Here is a 25,724-nt window from a genome sequence, read left to right as displayed (position 1 = left end):
GTGTTTGTCCTATTGCTCAGTAGACTGAAGGTTGAAATGCACAGTGTATCTGTACTACCGGTACAGGCCAAAAGGAACAGTGTGTTTGTTTGTCCTACCGCTCTGGAGGCCAAAAGGCACACACGCTGTCTGGTCTGCATTTAGCAATAACTATTGTATTTAATGACATTCCACTATAATGCATTTGGATGTTCTCAGCTAGGTTTGGTGTTTTATTGCTTTTACAGTAATTCAATAAACATCTAGTAGAATTAGATCAGATGTTCTGTTACATTAATTTTATTTGTAATTGACAGTTGATTCTGACTTTTGTTCACTTTCAAATAGTAGTTTTGAGTAAAATATATTGGTTTTCTATTTATTAATTCAGATTTATTTAACTAAGAGTGAAAAAAATATTTTTAGAATAGCAATTAGTGCAATTAAAAAAATTTGTCTGCTGCTATCGCACCATCTGCTAAATTGTGGCCACCCAGGTGTCAATCACTGAGGTTTTTCACCACCTGCAATGGATTAATCTATTTTCCCTGATTTCAAATTCTAGCATTTTATGAACCCCATTTCCAAGTCTATATAACAGGATAAGTAATAAAGACAAAATTGTAAACATAACATTTTATTTCAATAAAATTTTTAATAATTAATCACACATAATTTGTACAACCAGTGCACAACAAAAATATTACAATTTTCCACCATGTATTTTAACTACCTATAAGGTAGAGCATACATATTGGATGATTCTACGACCATTGTGTAGACCATAATGTTTTAATAACAGTGGAAAAGCATCCACTATAGTTTTACCAATGGTGTGGAGAAACTATACCTCCTACCCATATTGTTTGGCAAGCTTTGGCTGGTATCCCAGGATTGACATATCAGTAAGCAAATGATTTACAATGGAGGTTGTTACGCCAAAACAAAGATTCTTTAGTCCTTGTGTTTCCCAGCCAATAGCACATGGAGACCTAACATATATTCCATCACAAGGAAGCGATTGTAATTAAGGAAGCAAAGTGAACGAGAACTTTTGAGGGTTGGAGATGGAAGGTTCACATGGATGCAGTCTCACAAAAGTTGGAACAACAAATCAATTTTAAATCCTACATTATTTATGGAGAACAGCATAGTGAACCCATACCCACACCTTCCTGTGTCAATCCTGTTGAACCACAATTTTTTTCCCCAGCCTGCACAGAATGGGGAAATAAGGGTTTGTCCAACTTCAAATTAGCTTTTGAAGATTCGCCAAGGGTTGACGAGAAGTACGTCTTCAGGCGTAACGATGGTCAGAAAAGGAAAGAGCTGACCGTACAGTTACAGGAAAAAGTTTCAGCCACAGCTTCTTGTTTGAGCATTGCCCAGTGTTCATTTCGAGGGTAGGAATGCTGGAATTGGTGGCCCAGCATGTGAAGAAACTACCAAGGGCGAATCTTCGATTGTGAACAAGTGATTTAGATGAAAGGAAGCGAGAAATAAATAAGAGTTTATCCTGGAAGCATTCATTTCCAGACTAGTGCAAGAAAAGGAGTGGGAGAAAATTCCAGGATCCCGTCTGTAGAAGAACCCTCCCACACTTGTTTCTTGGTATGGTACGCTCAAAAATTTGCGCAGTCATACATTTTTTATGCCTCCAATAGAGAAAAACTTTTCCAATTGCTTCCCAATAGCTGAACTCAACTGTCAACTAATATTAGATTAAGTATTAAATTAATCCTGTTTTCTAATTAGACATACAAATTCTAACTCTATAAAACTGTACAGTTTTATTGCGTTACACACCATCACAATGGTAAGTTCAATAGTGAATTTCAGTAAAAGAAATTCATACAGGTTTCAATAAAATATGGAAAATTTATTTTAAAAATTGCCCAATTCATTTAATGGAAAGTTACATTTATTAAATAATATCAATGAGCAGCGTGTATCGAAACATACTTCATTATAGGTAACTAACAAAAAAGTAAAACCATTACACTTGAGCATTTGATGTTTAAAGACAAGAAACAACAATTGATAAGAACCTATACCACTAAACAAAATACTGGCAGTGGGAAAAGAGAGTATTTGCTCCTTAAAACTAAGAAAGACCTGAGAATAACACATCACACACGATTCCATAATGAATCAGTTCTCACCGGTACACTTCATGCCTAGTTCTAGAAAGAGAGAATTCCCACAATCACACATCCAATACATCATTTTCTTTCTATGTAAGAGACTCCTTACAGGAAAGGACTTTTTTTCTTCAAATTTTGAATTTTGTAATGAACTTAGCTTTTGACACATAATTTTTCTAATAACACAGATACTAAAAAAATACTATTTAAATCCAAGTCAATCAATCAAAATGCAAACTAGAACAAGTCAAATCCTTCACTACTTACAACTAATAAATTTATTAAAACTACAATATTTAATGATTGCCTCCTAACTACCACCCATCCTGGCTGTCCTTTATGACTTTAGTTGGTACAAGATCCGCGTCATTCCAGTTCCAAATCAATCAAAATGCAAACTAGAACAAGTCAAATCCTTCAATACTTACAACTAATAAATTTATTAAAACTACAATATTTAATGATTGCCTCCTAACTACCACCCATCCTGGCTGTCCTTTATGACTTTAGTTGGTACAAGATCCGCGTCATTCCAGTTCCAAATCAATCAAAATGCAAACTAGAACAAGTCAAATCCTTCAATACTTACAACTAATAAATTTATTAAAACTACAATATTTAATGATTGCCTCCTAACTACCACCCATCCTGGCTGTCCTTTCTGACTTTAGTTGGTACAAGATCCGCGTCATTCCAGTTCCAAATCAATCAAAACGCAAACTAGAACAAGTCAAATCCTTCAATACTTACAACTAATAAATTTATTAAAACTACAATATTTAATGATTGCCTCCTAACTACCACCCATCCTGGCTGTCCTTTATGACTTTAGTTGGTACAAGATCCGCGTCATTCCAGTTCCAAATCAATCAAAATGCAAACTAGAACAAGTCAAATCCTTCAATACTTACAACTAATAAATTTATTAAAACTACAATATTTAACGTTTTGCCTCTTAACTACCACCCACCCTGGCTGTCTTAGCGCCTTGCTGTCTGGTGCCACATGCACAACAGTTGGGCAGTTTTGCATAAGAAAATCAGTTTACATAAAACATACCTATTACTAAAACCTGCTTCTAATTTTAAAATAGTATAAAACGTAAAAAATATTAAGCAAATAAATATACACAAACAAATAACAGTTTTTTTACGAAGATTGTTTTGGAAAATATATTTTCCCTTGATTTTGATTAGGATGTTTCAGTAATTTTATATTCAATGAGGATGGAAATTTAGGACAATTTTGTACATTGCTGTATACAGAAGGAACCAAAAACAATGGCTAGCGCATGCGCGTAAACAACTGTTCCGTCCTCTACAACAAATCAGACAGGTCTGATTTGTGCTATCAAGTTACCATTAGATTGATTTTGTACACAGAAGCAGCCTTGTGGTAAACGATAACGTTCCAAATAAAAGCCCTGACAATTTGAAGCTTGGTGCAAAAATTCATCTTATTCACCCTTCCCACTCCGTGGATATATTAGAATGTAGACTTTGACCAAAACGCCAAAAACAGTTACATCCGATATTATAGATTATGTCTACTGGAGAGGTTGTTTAGTACACAAAAGGCTTTTAAAATGCCTGGTGCACCCTCCATGCTTATCGCAGTTGCCAAGGAAGTATTTATTTTTAATTTGATAATTTTAGAGGCTAACAAGGTTAATAGTTTATATTCTTGGCTTAAACCGTTCATATTATGGTCACATTTTTAGGCTTATTTTATATAATTCGTAGAAATCTGCCTACTGCTATCACCTTCACAAGGAAATTTCATGGAGATTTTTTTATCAGAACCCAAAACCACCATAATCACAAAAAAAATAATATAATATACATGTATTTCAGTAAGAGGCGTGTTTTTTCTAAGTAAGTACCATTTTGAAATTCCACCACTGCAGCGCTGGAGTCTTGTGTCCAGCATTTGCACACTATCTACCTTCATCTGTTAGGAAGCCCACAGACGAAATTACGGCAGAAATCTATCGTTTTTACACCTGTCAAAGCAGATTTTAAATGCCCCTGTCAATTTAGAATCCCACAGACCGTAAAGTACATGTTATTTGTTTCTTGGGCGATAAAGACGTAAAATCAGTTGAAATTCATTGTCACAATTGTGAAGTGTATTGACAAAACACTATGAATGATGGAATGGCAATCAAAAAGGGCAAGAGCTTTAAAAGAATGTTCATGATGAGAAACAGAGTGGAAAACCCTCAATCACCAACGATTTGGTGTAGAATGTGAAAAGGTAAAGTGAACAGATATTTAACCCTTTCAGTGCCAACGTCCGACTACACGGACGTGTTTTAAAATATTCGTAAAAAATAAAAAAAAAATCTAAACAATCCTAATTTTGTTATAATTGTATTTATAAAGATATAAACTAATAAAAAACATTCAGTTGAATGTATTTCCATTACATTAGTGTTATAAATAAAACAAAATACAAGTGGCTGTGGACGTCGCTAGTCTGAGTCAGCTGTCGTCTGTTGTTTACTAACCAACTACGCAGTTTCGCCGATTGCGCCGAGCTAACTTGTTGTTTCGTTTATTGTTGTAACTTTTTGTAAAAAACTTTTAAGTAGGCTATAAGTGTTTATTAATTGTGTAATTTTAAACTTGAATAGGCTATTTTTTCTCAATATTTGCCTAATACATAATTTTATAAAGTGAAAAACAGTGTTTAGCAAGATGTGTGAAAAATCCAAATACGCGTTATTTTTTAAGATAGATGTAAAATTTTTTGTGTATGTGTTCAAAAGTATGTGGAGGTTCAAATACATACTCAATTTATGGAACAAGGATTTTTTTACTGGCCTTATATTTACACCAAACTGAAAAATTCATCATAAAATTTTATGTAAGTAAAAGTTTTTCTGGTTTTATATTTTTAATGCACGTTGTAGTAAATTTATTTTTCAGTATTAATTTAAAGCACATTGTTTAGAGCAAAACACAACAAAAAGTAACAATTTTCATCAATAAATAACAAAACTGTGACAGTTTTTGCAAACTGCTGAAAAATTGGCAATTATAGCCTGGCTGTTCTTGCATGAGCATATGGCACTATGCCTAGCATTTCTTGCACGCGCACTAGGGAGAATGTCTGGCACTGAAAGGGTTAACAATTGCTTTGATATCAGAAGAGTTTTCATAAGTTTCAAGAAGTGTTTTTTTTTTTTTTATAAAGAACACGTTTTTCTGTATGACAACGTCCATCAACATGCGGCAAAACAAACTCAAGATCTCATCACAGTATTTTGCTAGGAACAATCTGGTAACCCCCCAAATGTAATGCCCAGTGACAACATTTGCTTCTTCATCAGAAGAAACATCTTGAAGATCAGCGCCGCAACAACGAAAATAGTGTCAAAATGATCATGTTGCATTCCCTGCTAAATTATGCAGCAATATTCTACAATGACAACATACAATACATTGTATTTAGACGTAATAATTGCCTTAATATTGATGGCAATTATGTGGGAAAGTAGATAAAAATATGGGCTTTCATATAAAAATTAATTTGTTAGAAAATGTTTACTTGATTTTTTTTATATCAAAATGGTACTTACTTTAAATGTGCCTCTCATAAGTATCGGACTATGCAATATAACACGTAATTTCCTAGTCAAACCTTTGTGCCAGTACCTTTCTATAAAAAAATTACAAAAAATATATATTTTTAACTCCCACCTATCTGTGACACTATCCATTTTATGTGTTAGCTTGTGCAATGAGCAAACTCTATTCCCATAAAATAAATCTCTCAGTTCGACGAGATACCACCTCAATAATTTTTATTATACTGCTTAGAGCAATGTTAATGAAACATGGTAAACACATTCATTCAGTGCCTATGTCTCACGTGTTTTTTCTGTTCGTCGCACTTGCGCGCTGTTGAAAATGACAGAAAATAATGATCCAACGAATTTGCACCAAGATTTGCTTCAAGAGCTGCACAGAGACAATTGAAATGATACAGAAGGCCTTTGGAGATGAAAGTATGGACACAACACAGATGAAAGAATGAAACAGGCAGTTCAAAAATGATCGCACATCTGTTGACAGTGACCCTCATTCTGCCCGATTTTCACTGACAACACCGGAAAACATTGATTTTGTGCGACTTGCGACTGAAGGTGATAGTCGATAGTCTCTTCATAAACTAGAAAATTATCACAAAATACTAAAAAATACTGATTGGGACATTTTGAGAACGACTCGCTTGTATGCGAAATTCATTTCGAAATTCCTCACGACCGAATAGAAAAACCTTCGCTGTGAACAACTTGAAAATAGTCTGTGATGATGAAACTATCCTTAAAAAGATTATTGCTGGTGATGAGTCATGGTTTTACGGTTATGATCAAAACTTGATGCAAATTCGTCGATCAGTTCTTTCTGTCATTTTCAGTACACAAATGCGACGAACAGAAAAAAAAGTAAGACTGAACATGACATAATTCAGCCAGAAACTATGGCATAGATCATGAGGGACTATTAGTTATGCTCATACCGCTCGGATACTTTTCGAACAGACTTCGTATGTCATTTCCAAAATACGAAACAAAACAAAATACAATCTCGAAAGGAAGTCAATAACTCTGTGATTTACAATTTCTGACAACACCTTAGTTGTCACATCACAATTTCAGTTTATGTGTCATCAGATTGTTTTAATTCAATGACAAAACCAGTTTAAATTAATTGTAAACTTGCAATTTCATTCCCATACAATAATACTCTACTATATCGATTAGATCACTCTATTAAAGTACTAAGCCACTATTAAACAATAAAAACTCAAACCATTTCTATAAATATTGTAACAAACCTAAAAATAAAACGTTACTTACAGTTAAATACATGTATTTAATAGTAAAACAATTATAAAACACTTTGTTATTTACAGCTACGACGAAACAAATCTCGAGGACGTAAGAAGGTCTTAAAGTTACTTACTAAAGGTCTAAGTTTCCTAAAATGGGTGTTGGAAACATTGTACACATCACAACCACATTAAAAGTAAAATTTAGCAATAATATTACCTTCATTATATTGAGTAATATGGGACTCCTAACCATTTAAAACGTATGCAAATAATTATTCTAGTTCTATGTAAAGTATGAACATATTTCCATCACCTATAAATATAATTAAATTAGAAAAAAACTAATCAAATTAATTTTGGATGAAAGCATTCAAAATACAACTCAAGAGTAATACAAAATAGTTAACATAAAGGCAGTAACGAATTTTCGATCCAATCTTTTTTGCATGTCAAGGATATTTTTATACCCCATACATAAAATGTTGGCCTCTGTTGCCAAAAAACACTTGTGCATTTAAAGACACAAACACATGTCTCTGCATCAACAATTGACATAATTTATGTTTACAAGCCACACGGTCTCCTTGCAAACATGTTTTGTTGTAAAAGCACAGCTGGAACAAAAATAGCTATGTGCAGATTCAGACGGTGTTAAAAATTGGTAACTTTGCACACCTTTGAAATACTCTTGAGTCGTAATATTATTGAGTTTTAGTTACAATTCAACCTGGATTATAAGTTGAACACTTCATCCATATAAATAACAATAAACTACTGATATGGTTACATACATAATCATTCCAAAACAATACTAACAGCCTTAAGTGATAATCTATGAGAAAATTTTAAACATGTAAATTTACATTGTACATGTTTTACAGAGGATATGAACATTTTATACTTTCTGCGGGCAACGGTAATTGACATTTTACCGCTAGCTGCATGGCCTCGTGAACACTTCTCGTGTGGATTAAGGAGGCAGCAGTTTGGCCGTCGGCTTGAGCCCATCCTTGGAGCGCGACACTTCCACTCGCACCACACTGAACAGTTGTACCAACTGCACCGTGCCACTGGCACACCATTGGAGGTACATCTGCGGCATGTTGTCCTCATTGATGTACTGCACTTTCACTGGCAAAGGCTGCAATCCGACCAGAGAATCACAATTTATTGTGAGTGATAGACAAACTTGAAACTGACACAAGCCGGAGACATTGATACAAATAAAAATATTGCTCCTAAAACTTTCAACACATTCAAGCCCAGCCCTATTCCGGGGTATATTACACCTGAGATCGGAAACTTAGGTTTTTAGTGTATTGTATTAATTTTATATTATAATTACGGAATACAAATACATGTATAAAAAAGGTTTATGTATAAAAAGTACTCTGACAGCAAACGGTACTAACAGTATGGATACGGGTCACACTAACCAAATATTTGCAATAAAACTTTATATAATACACACACTCATGTGTAGTAAAAATATTGCTAAATAACATAAGTTTTGGTGATGAAAAGTTCAGTTAGTATGACATGTCAGTTAAGGTGCTGACATGTCGTAACCTCGAACTCACTCATCTCTCCCAAATAACGATGAGATTGGTAAACAAAATGAACATTTATTACATAGATTGGACAGACAAGATATTTTATAAGGGTGTAACACTAATAAAAGGGGGGAAATAAAATGATATTAATGAAACGAATGTTTACGAGTACTCACGTCAGTATAAACTCTGAGCATGACACCAAAGTCCTTGACGATGACGTCCAGTGACCGATCCTTCACGTCTATGACAGCCGCTAGACTCTCGACAGGCTCACGCAAGTACAGAGCCAGGAACAGTAGACTGCTCTGTTCTCCGGCTATCTTGGCCGCCAGCTTCTGTCTGTTGCAGATCATAGCGATACTGTGAAACACAACAAACCACCAATGAAAAATTGGGAGATCAGAGAACGTACATGGGAAAATGGTGTACTGAGAATAACAATACGTTTATTGCCATAAAGCTTACACAAGCATCGACACAAGTCATGTATAAAATATAAAAACTAGCATAAGTCCAGGTAAGGAAAATTTGGTACCCAAAACATGAAGTTGCCAAAACAGTCAACCCACAATTTAAATAAATAAATAAAAAATTAAAACAGGTACATAACAAATAAATAAATAACAAGTAAGCACAGCCTCAAAAATTACAATAACTTATATGCTGTAGATGGAGCTTATATTGGTCACTGTTAAATTACATTAAAAAACCAATATTTAATACATTTTATTGTTTTGTGAGGCCTTTCGACATCCAAGATATCTTCTTCAGACACATCACAAAAAAAAATAAATAAATAAAAATTTTTGTAATGTGTCTGAAGAAGATATCTTGGATATCGAAAGGCCTCACAAAACAATAAAATGTATTACATATTGGTTTTATGTTTTTAATGTAATTTAATAACTTATATAACATTCATTAATTTTGTGATATAGTCTGTACATCATAGATGTATAGATGAAAAAACATATGACATTAACATTTAAAATCTAATCATTAAACTAAATAGGTTATATCTGGAAACTAACAGTTCCAAAGTAAAAAATTCTTTTGAAGAATCAAATGGATTGACTAAAAGCCAGAAATAAAATTTTTGGTTTAAATTCATTACAACTATATTTAGAGATAAGTGGCCTTAAAAAGTTGTAGACTTTCAAAGTGATTACTGTGACTATTAATAGATTTTATTTAGTCTATAAAAATCTATGGATACATTTTCTCTATTTCTGGTGTTATACATATGTCTGTCACTATATGTCTTCAGAGGTTCAGAATGTAGAGTACAATATCAAATATAAATAAGTTAAATATAGTTTGAATTTTATTAGCAATGAAAAGTGGTTTGCAGTGAGCTAATGGATCCCAACTTGCTACTTTCATCTTAGTCAACTACAAACCATAAAAACCATTGTATAATGGATTAGTTATTATTAACTCTCAAAGCACTAACTGAAACATGGACAAACACAAATTATTTCAACAATTTTTTAAAGGATTATTGATTTTTGGTTCCTTTGGGTATCGACATAAGAAAAAGTATACAGAAATAATCTGACTTTTATTTTATTAAATTCTTATGCAACATGAAATAACTGAAAATTGCATATTGAAAGTAATTGACAGAGAAATACCTAAAAATCATCCAACTGAATTGTTTTATTATGTATTTGATATTCATCACAGTTTGTATATTGTAGGTCTGTTTTAAACCTATAGGGTTGTTTTATGTATCAAACCCATTTTAATCAATACCGTAAAGTTAATTTAGATAGTTCAACAAAAATTTTGTTCTGATATAAAAATATTTATTGAATCACAAAATTATATTTTAAAATGGAATAAAGTTTGGATACAGCCCAAATTTAAACTGACCACATTGAGCATGTGGCCTAATACACGTATTTACTGCAAATAATGTAAAATTAAATTTATTTCACAAAATAACTGGTAACTGACCGTTTCACATCCAAAGGTTTGTACTTTGGTTTCGGGCCGATGTCCAGCGATGCTGCCAGGAGTCGGTGCACCATGACGTCTGCGTACCGGCGTATCGGGGAAGTGAAGTGCGTGTAGCATGGAGCGTTGAGTGCGTAGTGGTGCATCTCTGGGCACTCGTCCGAAGGGCAGAAATAATTGGCTCTCTATATCATAATAGGCACAGTTTTACAATTTTATTCACTCACTGCTCAAAATACATTTGACACAAATGTTTTCATGAAAGTAATTTTCAGTTTTCAATAGAATCATTTTGATTATTTAGCCCTTCCCACACCGTAGATGGATATATAATGAAGACTGACCGAAACGCCAAATACAGTTATATCCGATATTATAGATTGTCTTTTGAAGACTTTTTTAGTATTGATAGTATTGAAATTATGTGTGATGACAAATTAATTGCAGTGTTTAGATTTTTTTAAAGAATACTACTGTACTCGCTGCTTTTTAATTGTTAAGAATTTGTAGTTATTTTTATAAGGTAGACATTAGCTCATTCTTAAATGCTATGTATTAGGTTGATTGTTATGCACGTTTATGTTTTGAACAATAAAGCATCTGAATTTGAATTTTCATTACTTGTGAAGACATTCTGCAGTAATTAAAGAAGAAATTTGTTAGACTAAAAAAGCATTGGTGAGTGGTTTAGTTTCTGTCTTTAATCTCTTGGGTTGCAAATTACTGGTTCCTTTTCATATAAATCCAAGACCTCCATTACGACTTCATTGATCTACTCCATTTTCAAATCAGTACAATACTAAGCTAAAAGAAAACACTACCTGTAGGACACCACACTCAACAACAATTCTAACAACGACCAACGAATGTACTTTGCTTAATAACTGGCAAACCGTGTGAACAGTTGCACGAACCGAGCCAGGCTAGCACAATCCACGGGTCTTTCATATTACATGACTTCACGACATCAAGCGGGAATGGCTCTGGACTGTTCATGGCTCGTATGTGCTATTACGAGTTAGCTCCAAAGCCACAGACATACTGTTCTTACAACATGTTACTTGGCAAGCAGCAGATCAAGGCTGTCTTTGATTTGGCAAACCACGTGTCATGAAAATGGTAACAATAACTCTGTTTCATGGATGTTGCAATTTATTCGACATATTCAGCAGCAAGGGCAAAAAACTTTGCTTATGGAGAACGTAACGACTAAGGAATAATTTGTGCTAAAAAATAAAAAGTGCTGAAATCCAAGTCTACAACAGTTCCTTGTTTAAAACATAATCCAGCTGATTGTTATGGTGAACACTCAAATGATCTAATAGTCAACTGAGGATCAATATTCTAATCTGACTACCCTGTTTTCCTAAATTTTAATGGCATCCTTATTGGAAGTTTGATCATTAGTCTGTTGATTATTTTGGGGTTCGGAACCATTTCTGAGCCGATGTCTTGAAGGCTATCATGACATAGTCTAGCAATGCAGTGGGGGATGGTTTATAATGTTTGAGAGGAATGGGCTCAGAACTCCAAGCAAAGAACAATTTGTTACAGCTGGCAAGATATCTTTACAAATTTGATTGCTTTATCTGGGATTTTTATCCAGAATGCACAATAGGGGAGCACAGTAGATCTTTAGGTACCTTTAACCATCTTTCCTAGAAGTTATATAAAGTAAATTAGGAAATAGTATACAATGAATTAGAAGTATATTAGGAACACACATAATCCATTATACAGGGTGTCAATTAAGTCTGGAACCTCTTTTTTAATTTTTAAACCACAATATAAAAAAATACCAAAGTTCACACATGCTTACTGGTGATAGTAACGCATACATCTGCCCAATTACCGACCGGATAATCCCTTTGGGGGACGGTCCACAAGGAGTCAGACAAAATTCTTAAATAGCAGCATAGGTCAAGTTTGGTATCAAATTAAAGGTCTTACTTAGCAGAGTACAACGCCGCAAACCGGACTTAAAAAGGTGGATTCATTCAGTAGTTATAGCTATTTGAATTTTAAAACAATTGAACAATGTAAATTATTAAGTATTACAAGTTAACACCAATTTTTAAGTACCTGTGATCAAAGTAAGTGTACAAAATGTTCCCCTCCCATCGTCTGGCAATGTCCTAGGCGGTTGTAAAAGCCATCCACTGCCTTTTGAAGGTAGTCACGAGGAATATTTTGAGCTTCTTGGACTATGAGATTTCTTAGGTGTGCCAAATCTCGAGGCTTAGTACGATAAACTTTATCTTTGAGGTATCCCCAAAGAAAAAAATCCAGCGGAGATAAATCAGGGGAACGAGCAGGCCACTCTACTGCACCATGTCTTCCAATCCATCTGTGGAGGAATATTGTATCCAAGTATTCTCTAACAAGGAGAGCAAAGTGTGGTGGCGCGCCATCTTGTTGGAAATAAAATCTTTGAAATTGTCGACCAAGAGCAGCTTGTAGTGCAGGAATTATCTCATTTTGGATCATTGCTAGATACGAGACACCATTTAAATTACCATTGATAAATAATGGGCCCATAATTTGATTTCCTGTAATACCTGCCCAAACGTTAAGTTTCTGTGGATGCTGTGTATCACTCTATCTGCCACTTTCACATTCTAACAGTAGTTGTGTTATTGGTAATAATTATTGATTCCTGGCTTCGATTACTACATTGTCAGATAATGGGAGGGGAACATTTTGAACACTTACTTTGATCACAAGTACTTAAAAATTGGTGTGTTAACTTGTAATACTTAATAATTTACATTGTTCAATTGTTTTAAAATTCAAATAGCTATAACTACTGAATGAATCCACCTTTTTAAGTCCGGTTTGCGGCGTTGTACTCTGCTAAGTAAGACCTTTAATTCGATACCAAACTTGACCTATGCTGCTATTTAAGAATTTTGTCTGACTCCTAGTGGACCGTCCCCCAAAGGGATTATCCGGTTGGTAATTGGGCAGATGTGTGCGTTACTATCACCAGTAAGCACGTGTGAACTTTGGTATTTCTTTCTATTGTGGTTCAAAAATTAAAAAAGAGGTTCCAGACTTAATTGACACCCTGTATTAACTCCTATTGACCCGCGATAAAACATAACAAATTATTATTCACAAATGGTAAATTTTTAATGGTTTGTTTTGTGCAGATATAATTTATTTACGCTGAGAAACTTTTTATAAAAATAATTTTTTGAGAAACTATGAGATTTTAGCTTTTACTACCAGTCCATCCTAAATTCATTTTGATGTAACACGTTTTAAAATTAATTAAATCCAACCCTCAAATCCTTTTAATAGCCTTCATTTTTGTTATCCCAGCTCATTTTCTTCATATTGTGATTCTCACCTTATGATATAGCTACAGAGCTATGCTTACATTTAACATTTCCACTTTGAAAAGTTACTGGTGGTGAGTCTTTAAAACTACACTTATTTATAATGCGCCATTAATCAAAATCATGAAATCATTCCAGGGCTTTAAGATATTTGTTGTACACAATTTAAAGTTCATCAAAATAGTTTTCTCTCTCATAGTAAAAAATTGTGGGTTGGACCAACTTTGAAACTTATTGTCAATAAATATGTTAATTAACAACTTATAAATATAGGGTGGCGCAAATATCAGTTTTCCCAGAAGAGAAATTTAAAGGCGTTATAGGTTAATTGAATAAAGCACTAACATCCGACCAGTACACGCAGTTATGCTGATTTACGTGTCCATTTAGTTTGAAACGTGCCTCATCACACCACAAAATTGATTGCAAGAAATTTGGATCAGCCTCTGAGCGGATAATTATTGCCTCACAGAATTCCAATCGCCTAGCGGAATCATCTTCGTGAAGCACTTGGAGTAAAGATGGATGGTATGGCTTAAATTTTAATTGCTTTAACATTCTTTGCACGCTTCTTCTTGATATTTCTAGTTCAGCAGATGCCTTACGAGTCGATTTACCGGGACTGGCTACTAAAGCTTGAACAACTGTCTGTAGGTTTTCTTCTTTGTAAATATAGCAGTATTTTTATTGTGCTTCCCCCACAACTGAAGGATGTAAACTTACTCTGTATTGCTGCCAACTTAACATTGTTACCAACCTATCGAAACAAAATATCCCAATTTATGGAGAAACTGACATATGTGCCACCCTGTATAGAACAGTTGGTGTTACCAGCATCGGTTTGGCGCACAGATGGTTGAGTACCACGTAGCGCGCCCAACTCCAGGCAGGGTCCTCCTCTGGCATCTGACTGCTGTACTTGCACATAGAACTGTGCATCGTGCCTGCATCCGTGATGTCCAGGTTCACGCCGTACATTTCCATCCTGCAGTCATACTTATTATTCAGTCACTAACAACACCCGTTGGTTCAGAGTTTAAGATTAAATTACCGGTATTCTTTACTCATATAATTGTACAAGATAGAAATAGAAAAGTATAAATCTAAATAAATATACTAGCCAAAAAACTGTGCTTTTTATTTTATGACTCTATGTTCAAATAGGATCGCCTCATTGTTGGAAGGGGTCCAGAATAACTCAAATTGTCAAATTCAATTTACAATGTAATAAAAACAATAAATATCATGTAAAAACTTGTAATGTTTGCAACATATAATTTTAAAATGCTCGACTTTCTTTAGATGTATAGTAAATATCATAAAACAATTTACTAAATATTTTGTAAGTAACACAACAGAACTTCACTCTTTCATAGTATTTAACTTACTTGGTACAAAAATAGATCTTATATTTCAACACAATTTCATTTCAATATGGCGTCTATTTAAACTTTAAAATTCATAACTCTTATTTATGAATCTAGAGAAAACCAAAAGGTTTTCTGGAATATTAATAGCATTTCAAAAATATTTAGAAATTAACAATTGTTTTGTTTCTTTAACGGTCTTTGAGATATTGATTACATGTAGATCCCATGAAAACAAATTAATAATATTTCAGCTGTAACGAAATCTACCTAATTTTTAACCTGCTATTTAATTTTTTAAACACAAAAACAAACATGTCTACTAAATTTTCAGGTGTCAAGGATATTTAGTTGCTAAAATAACACCATAATGCTAAAATCAATCTTAAACTATTACAAAAAAGTAATGTAACATACCAGAATAGAGTTTTAACTATTTAGATCCAATTTTAAGAATCTGTACAAAACTAAATGTAACGGAGTAACATATTCAAAATTTCACAACTTAATACAGTAAAACGAATGTCAACATTGTACTCACCTCTTCTGCAGCTCCGCCATCATGTTGGGCCGAGGTGGAAGGTGGTGGCGCAGGAATGCCAGTCTGGGGAACGCTGCGTAGATGTGCTCAGCAACTGTCATGTTCGCCAGCAACATGAACTCTTCTATGAGCCTGACAAAAATACATAGTACATTGCCTTCATCTCATATTATTTCTGCGTATTTGTATATTTGAATATTTTGACTCGCAAGGGGGTTACTGAGAGAAATATCATTCCAAAGTATTGAAGTATCTGGTTACATCGTGTACTATGTTAAAGAAAGAGAAAAAATGAGAGACTATAGGAGTGAAAAATGAGAAAAAAAATGCTGCATTTCACCCATAATGTTCAGTTCCAACGTGTTTAGAGAGTAGATGAGAAATTTAAGAACAGAAGTCTAACAATAACAATACTTTCAGACGTACGTTTCCATAAGTTTTGAGAACTGTTTTGTACACGATTGCATCCGACGGTCTATTGTTCCCACTTTGCTCTCTTCACTAATGGGTTCTTTATTAGTGGAAGGGATAGATTATTTATTACTGAAAGGAATAGATTATTTATTAATGGAAGGGATAGATAAGCTGGTCACCCACTAGACAAAGTTCCTGAACAATGGTGGAATCTACATTGAAAATTAAAAGTTAAATTTTAAACTGTACTTAATTTCCAGACGCGCTTGTAGACAGCTACAATCTCTTTCTTAATTAAAGTTCTTCTTGAAATGGTGTTGTCTGTCTATCCATCTATGCAATAGCTCTTGAGAGAAAGATCCTAGACTTGAAAGATGGTACATGGCTTCTTCTTGATCCAAGGAAGAACTATATTGAACTTGGGGTGAACAGGTCAAAGGGCACCAAAGTTGCCCTTAGTTAGTTACGGTTAATTCGGTAAAGAATTTCATTATATTCTCTATGTTCCCTTCATACTTCGTTCTATTGGTTTATATTTTATAGTTTTATGAATATTATTTAAACTTCTCACAGCATAATATAAATTTTGTGTATGCTTTTACAATAAGAATTTTTAATAAAACTTGTTTTAAAAAACAAAAAGTAATCTAAATATGACTAAAATAATACACTATTTTCAAATTGTTCATAACAATCTGTCAATAAATATTTACAAAATAATTTCACATATATAAAACTTATTTTTTTAATGTTTACGTAAGATGAACTGATCAACTCAATGGTTTTTAATAACAAAAATAACTACTAATGTTGTCCAATTCTGGTGGTTAATCTTGTTACTAACATAGCTACAGACATTAAAAAGTGATTCACTGTAATTCTTTATGTTAACATAGTCCTATAGAATGTCTTCTGTTTTATTTGGGACTTATAATTTTCCGACGGATCATTTTAAAGCGCGATACTCAAGTTTTATAAACAGATTCTGTGTTTCGATGGTACTCACTCACCTGTGGGACTCTTTGTTCTCGTAGATGAAACTGGTCAACGGTGTCAGTGTGTCCGAATCGAGGTGGAAGCAAAGTTTGGGTTGGTCAATACGCAGAGCTCCTGAGTCAAACCTTCTCCTGCGCATGATCGCGGACAGTTTGTAGAGTTCACGTACTGTGGCAGCACAGTCTTCTGCTGTGAACCCGTTATGTATTTCTGGAAAATCTTCTGAAGTAAATGTCTTCTCTGGGTTATCAATGACCATCTAGAAAGAAAAATATGTAGTATTTTGGTTAATTTAACGTTTATTAATTTTTAAATCTCACCTGATAACTGTAAATATTAAGTATTAAAAGTATTACTAATGTTCAGACTTGATTCAAAAATATTTAGTAACCTATATTATCTTTTTTACTAAAACTCTGTACTATACATTCATACATCCTACATACAATTGTACACACTTTAGGTGCACAATGCATAGACTTGTACTCATTTCAGTTTTTAATAAGTTGAGATTTTAGCTTTATATTTTGGATGATTTACAAATCCAAATTTGATTCCAAGTATTAAAAAATGTATTTATTTTTATTTCTATCCTTTTTGGCTTTTAGGTTATAGATTTGGTGTACATTTTTTACCTGTAATATATGCATTATTTTAATCAACAATAATTTTCATCATTTATGGTTTGCTATATAAACATTCAAAATTTGGGATCTGTGAGTTATGAGATCAATGTTTTATTCAAAATTTTACAAAATTTATAAAAAGGCCTTACGATAGAAAGTTTTCTCTTTTTTGCAGTAGATTCTGTAGTAGTTTAAGAATCGAAATTAATGAAACAAAAACTAATTTTTATTCCAAACAAATTAATGAAGCAATGGGAGACTCATCTCTTCAATGGAGAATTGTAAATACCTTAAGTGGGTCTAATTATAAGAAATCCGTTGACAGAGTAGAGCTAGATAACGGAGTAATCTTATCTGATCCGTCTTTAGTAGCTGACACAATTAACAATTATTTGATCGAAGTACAGTCAAGTCAATATCCAAATTTTGTCAATGAGCTAAACTTAACACCAAGGCTGATGTCCTTTTGTATTTTTCCTACAAATGAAAATGAAGTGTTACAAGTAATTAAAAATTTGAAAAACAAAAAATCTTCAGGTTTTGATAATATAAGTGTAGCACTAATCAAACATATTGCTCACATAATATCGCCTGTTCTTGCTCAGCTAATTAATTTAAGTTTCTCTACTGGTCAATTTCCAGAAAATGATTTATTCTACCTTAAACAAAGGTAAAAAATGTATTGGTCTTTTCATAGATTTTAAGAAGGCCTTTGATTTAGTAGAAAAATTTTAATGGGAAGATCAGCGCATTCAATGATGACATAGCTTTTTTCTACTGTCAAACAAATACACAATTGTTACGGAACCTAATAATTAATGAAGATCTTTCAATTTTGAGACACTGGTGTAAATTAAATAAAATGTTAGTAAACGTTGGGAAAACAAAGTATATAAATTTTTATCTTAAAGATTTTTTATTCTGATTTCAAATTTCTTGAATTTAACTGTACGGATAGCATAGGAGACTCATGTAACTGTAAATATATCACAAGGGAAGACAATTTTAAACATCTTGGAATAATTTTGATTCAAAATTAACATGGGAAAAACATATAACAGTCTTCCAAAATGAATTTAAATCCACTACAAGAAAATTTTATTTTTTGCAAAATTTCTGTGATAAAAGATTGTTATGAATTCTGGTATTTTGCTCCGGTAGAGTCAAGGCTTCAATATGGAGTTGTTTGCTGGGGAGGGACGTATAAATATTTAATAGAGAGGGTAAGAGTCATACAAAATCATTTCGGGAGAATAATTACGTACAAAAGAATAAAACAGAGCTCCTTTCCTACTTTCATTCAATTAAAAATTCTTTTTAAATAAAATATTTTTAAAACCCTTAGGCTGTTTTACACTAGAAGTGGTAATTTAGGAACAACGGGCCTAAATTATCCTACCAGAAGCATAGACCGGCGAATTTTCAGAACACCTAAAGTCAACAAGTCAATACTAAAGCATTCTTATCTCTACAATGGCCCAAATATTTTTAATAAATTGCAGTAACGTTAGAAATATCTATGAATGTTAGAGAATTTTGTAGTTAATTAAGAACGCTGTTGTTATTACAAGAGAATTGTAACTCATTTTACAATTAACAATTTCCCCCTATAGTATTAACTTTAGTTATTATATAAATCATGTGTATAAATAATTTAGGATTAAATTAACATGAAAAAATATGTAAATAGCAAAGAATCATGTATTTTAATTTTATTAATTTAGCCTAATTTCTAATTATTGAGAAGGAAGAGTTATTGAGGTATGTGTTTTAGTTTGTAATATAAAGGTTGTAACAAGGAAAGTATTTTAGTTCTGTTGGTGACTCATGCAGTGTTATCTATTATTAATCTGTAGTGCAGGCGCCAGGGCAGCCCGGCTGATATCATCAAGAATCTATAGACTGGACTCTGATAAGAAACCTGTTTTATTTTGTTGTGCACTGACCACACTACAGTGGAGTCCCGCTAATCCGAACACGTGTAATCCGAACATTGGTTAATCCGAACAGGAACAGTTATAGGAACTAATTACATAAAAAATGAAAATGGGTGCATCATTTCGTACATAAACAAAGAAAACTTTAATTAAATAGACATACAGTATTTTATTAAGACAAATTGTGTACGGTACAGTACATAAATAATGAAGTTAAATACAGTACCAAATTGAAACTTATAGGTTAAGTATGAGTTAAATTACTGTATTAAGAAGTGAAATCAAACAAAAATTGGACGTACAGTACTGATATTATTATTGAGTACAATATTAATTGTTAAAAAACATAAATTCAGTTATTGTCTTCTGTCGCATTAAAGAGAGTCTATTGGATGACTCATAGTTTCGTACAACTATTGAACGCGTGGACCCGTACAATATCCAGTAAGCTCACATTGCTTAACAATAGAACTCTCACACTAAATACGGTAAATGTGCTTAGTATTCGCAAACACGTTTATTTGTCAAGAAATACAATGCAACAGTCAGAAAACATGTTTTAATAAACAATGTTGATAATTCTATAACAAAATAGACCCATTCTCAAGTTTAAAACCGTATTTTTCTGTAATTCTGGCTAATCCGAACAATCACATAATCCGAATAGGGCTCGGTCCCAATTAGGTCGGATTAACGGGACTCTACTGTACTTGCTAAAGTGGTCAGTCAATTTAGAGTTATTATAATTTTGTATTGATGTACATTTGATGTTCATTTTCAATTCTGGGGTGCGCAAAAGGCCCTTGGGGCTTAAGTGTATGGCAATTTTTACATAATTTACATTAATCTACAAGTACCTGATAATGAATTCGTTGAATTCGAAATGTTCATGATAATTTTTAAAATTCTATCAATCAAAACAGCTTTAATTTATAATTTGTATAATTTAAGTAACAATTAGCGGAACTTTGAAAAAGAAACAAAACGAAGCAACCAATACCTGAGCGTGTTCGTAAGCGAGTTTGGCACAAGAGTGGATGACGGAACGGGTGAAGCGATGTGAAACTACTTCTGCATTTGGCGTCATTTCCACGAAGACGGAGAATGCCAACTTGTCTTCTCCCGGGGTGAGAGAGCACAGCTGACACAATTCCACAGGCAACATGTGGTACACCTGGCAGAGAACACAGTTGACAGTTGGCAACAATGTTAATAGTAGTAGGCTGCTATCAGTTTACTCAGGATTTTTTAGATCTTTTCAGAGAGTTAATACACTAGTCTAATAGGATAGTGGTACTTTCTTTGATTTGTAATATGAATAATCAGTTTTATTTTGTCTTACACAAGTTTCCCTCCAATTCAAAGCAAAATTATATCACAGTTTAAATATATTTTGTTTAATATATAATTTATCCAAATTAATCAGATATAAACTTTAGGACTTTAAGCAAATTTGTTTTTTTAAGGAATCCTTCATGCTCTTCACACTTGCAGCTATCCATTTGGAAAATTTTAGTATCAAAATGTAGATATTAAGATTTTTTAAATACAGAGTTCATATTTATTTATAACACAATTATCTAAGAAGTTTTTGTTATTTTAACTTCCCCAGTCAGAAATTCCCCATGTAACTGGCCATATGGAAATCCCTACTTACATTTGATTGAATTGAGTTGCTATGATTAATTAAAAATCCTTTTAGGCTTTGGATAGCTCTTATGCCAAAAGATTGTTTTGGGGAAAATATAATATGAAAGAAAAAGTCTCGTTTTAAACCTCAAAGAGCTGTTACAAGTGTTCAAATAAAGCTTGCATATTTTATTTCCTAGGATATTGTTAGACTTTGGTGCTTTACCGTTATTTATATATGATAAATCCCAAAGAATTAAAGACATACATTAGATAGATGTACTAGCACCATACTAATTAAGTCACAAAGAATTGTGACTAATAGACATAGGTCAGATCGTTTTCGAGATATCATACAGACAAAGAAACAGAAAAGAAATTTTTCCAGCACCGTAAATGATAGGTTTCGCTAATGCTCAGCCAGTGACTAGTGTAGGAAGTGTATGTTCGTGACAAGCTTCACTGGATGTTCTCTTGTATCACTCTTGAATTGATGCCTTGGGCATGCTCATCTAAAAACGTCGCTGACAAACTCTGCCCATCCCTTTGATCCTAATTCCAATATCTTCTCAATCTAAAATGTTGGAAATTAAAGATTCATGATAATTCTACTTTAAAATTAAGATATTGAACAAAACTGTTTAATGGTGCATATCCTCCATCCTTAAAAAAATAAAAAGCTCAAGATATTATGTTTCAAATGATCATTAACCCCTTGAAAGGTTTTGACGTACCCAGTATGTCTGCTACGTTTTGCTTTGTTTGTGTTTTGACGTACCAGGACGTCTGCTACGTTTTGCTTTGTTTGTGTTTTGACGTACCAGGACGTCTGCTACGTTTTGCTTTATTTGTGTTTTGACGTACCCAGTACATTCCGTGACACTTGACTGAAAGGAAGACATTTCATAAATAACTTCAGGTTTTAATTATTCTAAGAACATGTTTCAACAGAATTAAACAAGAAATCTATTTTTAGCACTAAAACAATACCAATGTCAGTTGAGAGGTCGTTTTTACGTTGTTTTTCCCCTACTCACCCTCTGCACTAGATAGACAGTGGTGGCTCGCTTGCACACAGTTTCGTCCAGTAGTGTGTTGGCATGCAGGAAGTGAGACACGTCGGAGATGTGCACTCCCACCTCCAGATTGCCACTGTCCAGGCGTCGCACTGAAACCGCATCGTCCAGGTCCCTTGCTGTTGCAGGGTCTATTGTGAATATACAGTCTCTCCTGCAGACATAGTTAATTTTTCAAATAACGAAAGTAAAACACTGCAGCAGGTAGAAATCTCATAACGTAACAACTACGAATTCATCATGTTGCGGAGAGTACTAAAATCTTGACAAGTACTAAGTAGTATTATCAAGGTACTCTTCTCTATTGTTTCGGCCTTACTGGATCTCTCAGGCGGACATGTCCTCTATATTCCAGGAGTCATGTCTGTGACAGTGCCAGATCTCAGATGCCACACTACGCGGAAGATGAAATGGAACTTCTTCTTTTTCAGAGGCCGTCTATTATCATGCATGCACTTAAACCTCAAAGGCCTTTTGCCAACACCGGAAGCATATCATTAGGCCAACAGGCTACAATTTCAGCAGTTCTACAAACCCCCCAAAAAAACAAAGTGCAGGATCTCTTGAAGAAATTCACCACCTTTATCCGGACTACTAAAGATGGCGTAGCGCTCCCTTGCTATTCTTGTTATTACAAGACAGTGGAAGAGCAGTTTCCTTCTGCCCAACACACAATCTACAGAGCGGTTCCTCCCGGGAAAATGCTGACTCTATGAAGATGCTTCCTCAGATAACCATGTCTTGTGATTAGACCCACAACCTGAGAAGACACCTATCTACTTAAGGAGAGATCAGACGCTACTCTTGTGGAGGGCAACTTTAGGATCATCCTGCTCATACTCAAACCCGGATGCAGTCTCCACCTTCTCTCATGTTCAGTGTGAACCGACTTCAATACAGCCCCAAAGAGAAATACAGCTAAACTGAAAAGTATCAGATTATAAAAGCAACCATTGCAATATTTATAGGTTTTTTTGTTTTGTTTCTTTTTCTTAGGGCAAGAAGCTTATAAATTGCACTTAGTCCTGTAAGAACCTTAGCACTGCTTCCAGAGTGACAGGATATTTTGGATGGGTAAGGTTAGGGCATAGGGGCCGCCTCCTGTGGAGATCCATGAGGAAGAATTAGGGCACTAATCTCCAAGTCATGTCCTACTGGAAGAAGGGAAGGCCAGCTCTGAACCAGTAAAAGCAGGCAGGGGGGTGGAATACCCTTGTTGAGGCTAGCAAGAACCTCTGATAGTTAGGGAACGAACTCTATCAACTCCAACAGCCATTTTCCGCAGTAGACTAGACCTATCGAATTACCCTTGTACCCCAGAATCTCGACATTTGCGGTTAGTGATGTGCCGCTCCTGGATATCCATAGAGTTGCCCAGATTTAAGTGACATCGGTTTTTGCTGTGCCCAGTGGTAGGTTCAACTGGAAGGTACAAACCAGCCAGAAGTGATCCCTGCTGGGTAATTTCTGGCCTTGGTAAGCATGTTACAATGCAGTGAGACAAGAGCGTACTATTCCTAGAATCTATTATCATAACTGAAGCTAAACATCATCGAATATCCATGTCACTTAAGTTACTTCTCTCACCTGAGATCCGCCCGCCTGCCAATCTCCTCCTTGGGTATGACGTATGGCAGACGAGGAAAGAATACGTTCAGCAGAGAATTCATGGGATAGGGATCAAGGTTGTTCTCCAACAAAATGGCAAGAGTTTCAACTTCCAGATCGCCACTCTGTCCAACCTCTTCTATGATGACACTGAAAACACACATGGGAATAATAATTTTGTCAAGAGAAAATAAATAGCATTGATTTGTAGAGTTTAATAAGTATGGAAAAGAGTCATTAGAGGAAGTAATGAATTAATTTCAGGAAAATATTGACTTTTTAAATACTTATTTGTCTACTTTTATGTGCACTTAAATGGCTAAAAGAACAGTAGTACTGTTTGCGACTGCATTTCAAATAACTAAAATGTTGTTACAACAACACTTTTCTGGTATAGTTTATTTTTTGGACAAGACCTTTAGAAACCAAAGGTTTCACTGTCCATTTGTGGAGTTGCCTAACAATGAAAACTTTGGTTTCGTAAGGTCTTGTCCAAAAAATTAATTATATTGGAAAAGTGTTGTTTTAATAACATTTACTAATAGTTTAAAATTGTTCAATTGCTCCAAGAGTCTTCAACAGTAGTACTATTCGCTACTGCATTTGAAATGGCTTAAAAACCCGATGACAATAGTATCTTTCTTATTGCATTTACACGGCTAACAAACTATGAAATTGTCACCAAAACATACGGTGAGTGTGTTCACATTGTGCAATTAACACACAATGTTGTGTAATATGGTTTTCAAGTTCCTATATCGTGCTTTGTTTTTTTTTATTTATTGTTTGGATCAATATACCAGGGATTAGTAGAAATAATGATCAAAACATATTATTGTTCCAATATTTACTCAGTTATAAGTTAGACTTTGAGCATTGCAACAATTCTGGAGATCTATTTGGTATAACGTGGTACAAGATGGGATTAATTATAATGTTATCTCGAACAGCAAATCCACGGACATGTACATCAGCACTCTTATTACGAACAATATAATATTTGTCCATACCTGCTAATTTTGAAATTAAAATAAATTAGAAATGAGCAAAAAAATTTAGAAGGATAACTCACCCTTGGGCGAAGCTCACGTCATTCCAAGCAGTTATCCGAGTGTTGAATAGCGTCTCGGCATACAATGCCGGCTCTTCCAGGTATCGGGGAGGTAGAGACTTGTCGTTTGGAGAGATCTTGATGCGCGGTACGCGTGAATCGCGTGGTGAGAACACGATGTACGAGCTGCAAGGGTCGACTGATGCAGGCAGTTTCCCGATACACGTGCGAGAATGGAACATCTCTTTAATGTACACTACCTGTAAATGTCAAAATGTTATTGTAGTGTTAGAGAATATTTATATCATAATTTTTATACTATAATTAAGCTAGTTATTCTAGTTTTATCTGATGTTATTTTTAGTATTCAATATTTTGACTATGCACAGATTTGTTTTACATTGTTTGTAAACCTGTCAAAAGTTTGTGTGATACAATTTTTTATCTCTTATCTTAATTTTTTAAGCTTCAAGCACTATGGTGTTTTTATGAAACTTTTACTGGTACCTTGTAGACCTTTACTGTTTATTTTGGAAAACCATTATGCTTTTATTGTCTGTCCATTAGAAAAAAAAAATGAAAAAAGTGAGTAGAAGAAAATTGAAATAGGTTTAAGTTACGCATAATTCAGTTTTAATGAGACAAAAACTTTATTCAA

At 34.0% G+C, this 25,724-nt stretch overlaps 1 protein-coding gene across 2 annotated transcripts in view; it reads right to left on the bottom strand.

Annotated features, from left to right (window-relative positions):
• Positions 1–600: 600 nt before the first annotated feature.
• LOC124353522 (DIS3-like exonuclease 2) overlaps positions 601–25,724 on the bottom strand; it is a 47,957-nt gene continuing 22,833 nt past the window's right edge. For both annotated transcript variants that reach the window (XM_046803399.1, XM_046803398.1), the window contains 10 exons: positions 25,088–25,326; positions 23,995–24,165; positions 22,369–22,561; positions 20,703–20,876; positions 17,154–17,398; positions 15,730–15,861; positions 14,653–14,806; positions 10,481–10,665; positions 8,695–8,881; positions 601–8,106 (listed from right to left, as the gene is read on the bottom strand). In XM_046803399.1, coding sequence (XP_046659355.1) covers positions 7,936–8,106; positions 8,695–8,881; positions 10,481–10,665; positions 14,653–14,806; positions 15,730–15,861; positions 17,154–17,398; positions 20,703–20,876; positions 22,369–22,561; positions 23,995–24,165; positions 25,088–25,326 — 1,851 coding nt within the window. In that variant the 3' untranslated portion in view covers positions 601–7,935. The remainder of the gene's footprint in view (positions 8,107–8,694; positions 8,882–10,480; positions 10,666–14,652; positions 14,807–15,729; positions 15,862–17,153; positions 17,399–20,702; positions 20,877–22,368; positions 22,562–23,994; positions 24,166–25,087; positions 25,327–25,724) is intronic.

This window comes from Homalodisca vitripennis, chromosome 2 (assembly GCF_021130785.1).
Source record: "Homalodisca vitripennis isolate AUS2020 chromosome 2, UT_GWSS_2.1, whole genome shotgun sequence".
NCBI lineage: Eukaryota > Metazoa > Arthropoda > Insecta > Hemiptera > Cicadellidae > Homalodisca > Homalodisca vitripennis.
This window is presented reverse-complemented; position numbering and strand designations above follow the sequence as displayed.